General features: G+C 60.2%; 1 protein-coding gene across 1 annotated transcript in view; it reads left to right on the top strand.

The window, feature by feature from the left end:
- The window catches only part of TTC7B (tetratricopeptide repeat domain 7B), a 248,432-nt gene that overhangs the window by 5,760 nt on the left and 240,051 nt on the right, over positions 1-2,621 (top strand). The window contains 1 exon segment of the mRNA XM_010845240.1: positions 24-100. Within this exon segment, the coding sequence (XP_010843542.1) occupies positions 24-100 (77 nt within the window).

The following is a 2,621-nucleotide window of genomic DNA, read 5'->3' as shown; positions in this document are numbered from 1 at the left end:
CCCCGGCGCTCCTGGCGAGGCAGCTGGGTTTGCCCCACGGCAGGCTCTGGGCCATGCTAAGCCCGGCGACGTGGTGTTTCCTCAGAACTGCAGCTCCTCGGTTGGCCTTGCAGGAGAGGAATTTCAGTCAAGTTTCCTGATAATTTATCTGCGACTTAAGCAGGGACCATTCTTGGTGGCTCAGCTGGTAAAGAATCCTCCTGCAATGCAGGAGACCTGAGTTCGATCCCTGGGTTGGGAAGATCCTCTGGAGAAGGGAAAGGCTGCCCACTCCAGTCTTGTGGCCTGGAGAACTCCATGGACTAAATAGTCCATGGGGTCGCAAAGAGTTGTACACGACTGAGCAACTTTCACTTCACAGCATATAAACAGGATTTCCCCACTAGCTCAGCAGTAAAGAATCTACCTGCCAAGCGGGAGACCCGAATTTGATCTCTGGTTGGGAAGATCTCCTGGAGGAGGGCATGGCAACCCACTCCAGTGTGTTTGCCTGGAGAATCCCATGGACAGAGGAGCCTGGGAGGCTACGGTCCATAGGGTCACAACGAATCAGACACGACTGAGTGACTCAGCATGCTGGGTTAATTAAGCCTCAGCGGTTGGCGCTTACCTGGGGGCTTGGCGGCTCAGGGTGTGGAAGGGGGACGTGCTGCCCTGTTTGCCGCAGAGGACGCTATGATCTGATCTGAGGGAGCTCCGTCCCATGGGGAGGAAAAGGACAAGAACGCAGGACACGCATGCTGTCTGACCTTTCCAAGCTGTCACTTCCTCATCTGTGAAATGGGTATAATCACAACCACTTCATAGAGTTCTGAGGACAAAGTCACATAATATATGTAAAGCACTTACTAAATGATGTTTTGAAATGTTAGCCCCAAACAAAACAGCAAATGGGAAAAGCCAGGCCTGGGTAACAGCTTTTCAAAGGAAAGATGACTGTGGGCCAGCGGGGCCAGGAAGGCTTCCTGGAGGAAGAGGTGCACTTAGTGGGCCTCTAAAGGCCTCGGTAAGGAGACCCTCTGAAGCTGCCCCTCCCCTTCCTGCCACACCGTGGCCACACAGAGGCCCGGGTCCCAGGCGGCCTCCCGCTCTGGAACAGCAGTGAGCTGGCCACCCGTGTGCAGCCACTGTCCGCCTCGGTTGCCCGGTGCAGTGCTGACCCAGCCGCAGCATGCCCACTTGAGAGCTCTGTGGCCAGGCAGCATATTCACCCTGTTCCCTGGGAGCCTTGCTCCAGGACATTTAGATCCCTCTAGTTAATCTCTGCGTCCCCGTGGGCCGTCACTCCAACGGGGTGCTGGGGCTGACAGTCTTGCAAGGCCGTCTCAGCAGTTCCGAGGGTCTGCGCCACACGGCCGCCCTCCTCTGCCTGCTGTTCTCCCAGCATCTCACATGCCCTGGGCTGTGGGAGTGTGTGTGTGTGTGTGTGGGGGGGAGTGTGTGTGTGTGTGGGAGTGTGTGTGTGTGTGTGTGTGTGTGAGAGAGATCTGGGTGCAGCAAGAGCAAGGCGTCGTGGATGGCCTGGGGTCTGCGGGCTTGTACCCAGGGGCTGGTTTGCCCGCTGGGGGTGGCGGGGCTCTGAGGGGTGCTTTAGCACCAAAAGCTCGGGTCCAGAATTGGGCTCTGCCTCAGCCTGGTGGGGTAGACTGCACTGCTAGCTTAGTCTCACGGCTGCCACCCAAGCGGGCAAGGAGGGCCGCAGCTCGAGACGGGCCCTGGGTGGTGTGTGATGGCGGCAGCCCCAGCACGACTCCGGGGACACGCCGGCCGGCTCGCGGGAGGAGGGAGATAGTGTCCTTCCTTCACCAGAGTGAGCCCAGGCGGGAGTCCCCAGCAGGGGCCTCTCGGGCGGGCGGGCACTGGCCCACGCCCCTCCCTCTGCCGCCTGCAGGCTGCTGCCCGCGTGGACTGAGCCGCACACTTTCGAAGGTCACCTCCCCTCTTCCAGGGGCCCTGAGGTCTGACTCGACCCGGGGTCTCAGCCAGAGCCGGGAATGTCCCTGAACGTCCACATCTGCTGGGGCAGCCGTGGCCGGGAGCGGTTTCCCTCGACTGGGTAATGTTAGCCTTGGCTCCTGGGGAATCGGAAACCCACATGTGCAGTTACAAGCACCTCCTCTGGGAGGTGAGTTAATCCTCCACACTCCTAATTTACAGACAAAGGAAATGCAACGGGGTTAGGTCACTAGGAATGACGTTGGTGCCTACTGCGTGCCAGGTGTTGTGACTCTTGTTTGGGCATCTCAGCCAAGCCTCACCACCACCTGTGGGATGGACACGACTCTTTCCGTTTCACAGATGAGCACACTGAGGCCCACGGAGGTTGGCTACGCTGCCTGGGGTCCTACAGCCGGGACTCAGCCTCGGCCCCTGCTCCTCCGCTGAGTGTCGGGAGCGGGGCAGACTGCGGGGTGCTCAGCTCCCGAGTCCATGTTCTCAGCCACCCTGTTCCCCTGGCGTGTGGGTGGGCATCTGCTCGGGCCAGTGAGGTTTCCTCAGGCAGGAAGCGTGCAGGCCCCTGGAGAACCCCTGGTTTGCACCCACACCCCTCCTCCCGGCCCCCCCTCAGGTGCCCCTCACTGCTCCCCCTGCCCCAGGCTCCTGCCTGGAAGCCCCAGCCT

The sequence above is a fragment of the Bison bison genome, unplaced genomic scaffold, assembly GCF_000754665.1.
Source record: "Bison bison bison isolate TAMUID 2011002044 unplaced genomic scaffold, Bison_UMD1.0 scf7180017864213, whole genome shotgun sequence".
Lineage (NCBI taxonomy): Eukaryota > Metazoa > Chordata > Mammalia > Artiodactyla > Bovidae > Bison > Bison bison.
Note: the sequence above shows the minus strand (reverse complement) of the source record. Positions and strands in the feature narration are given on the sequence as shown.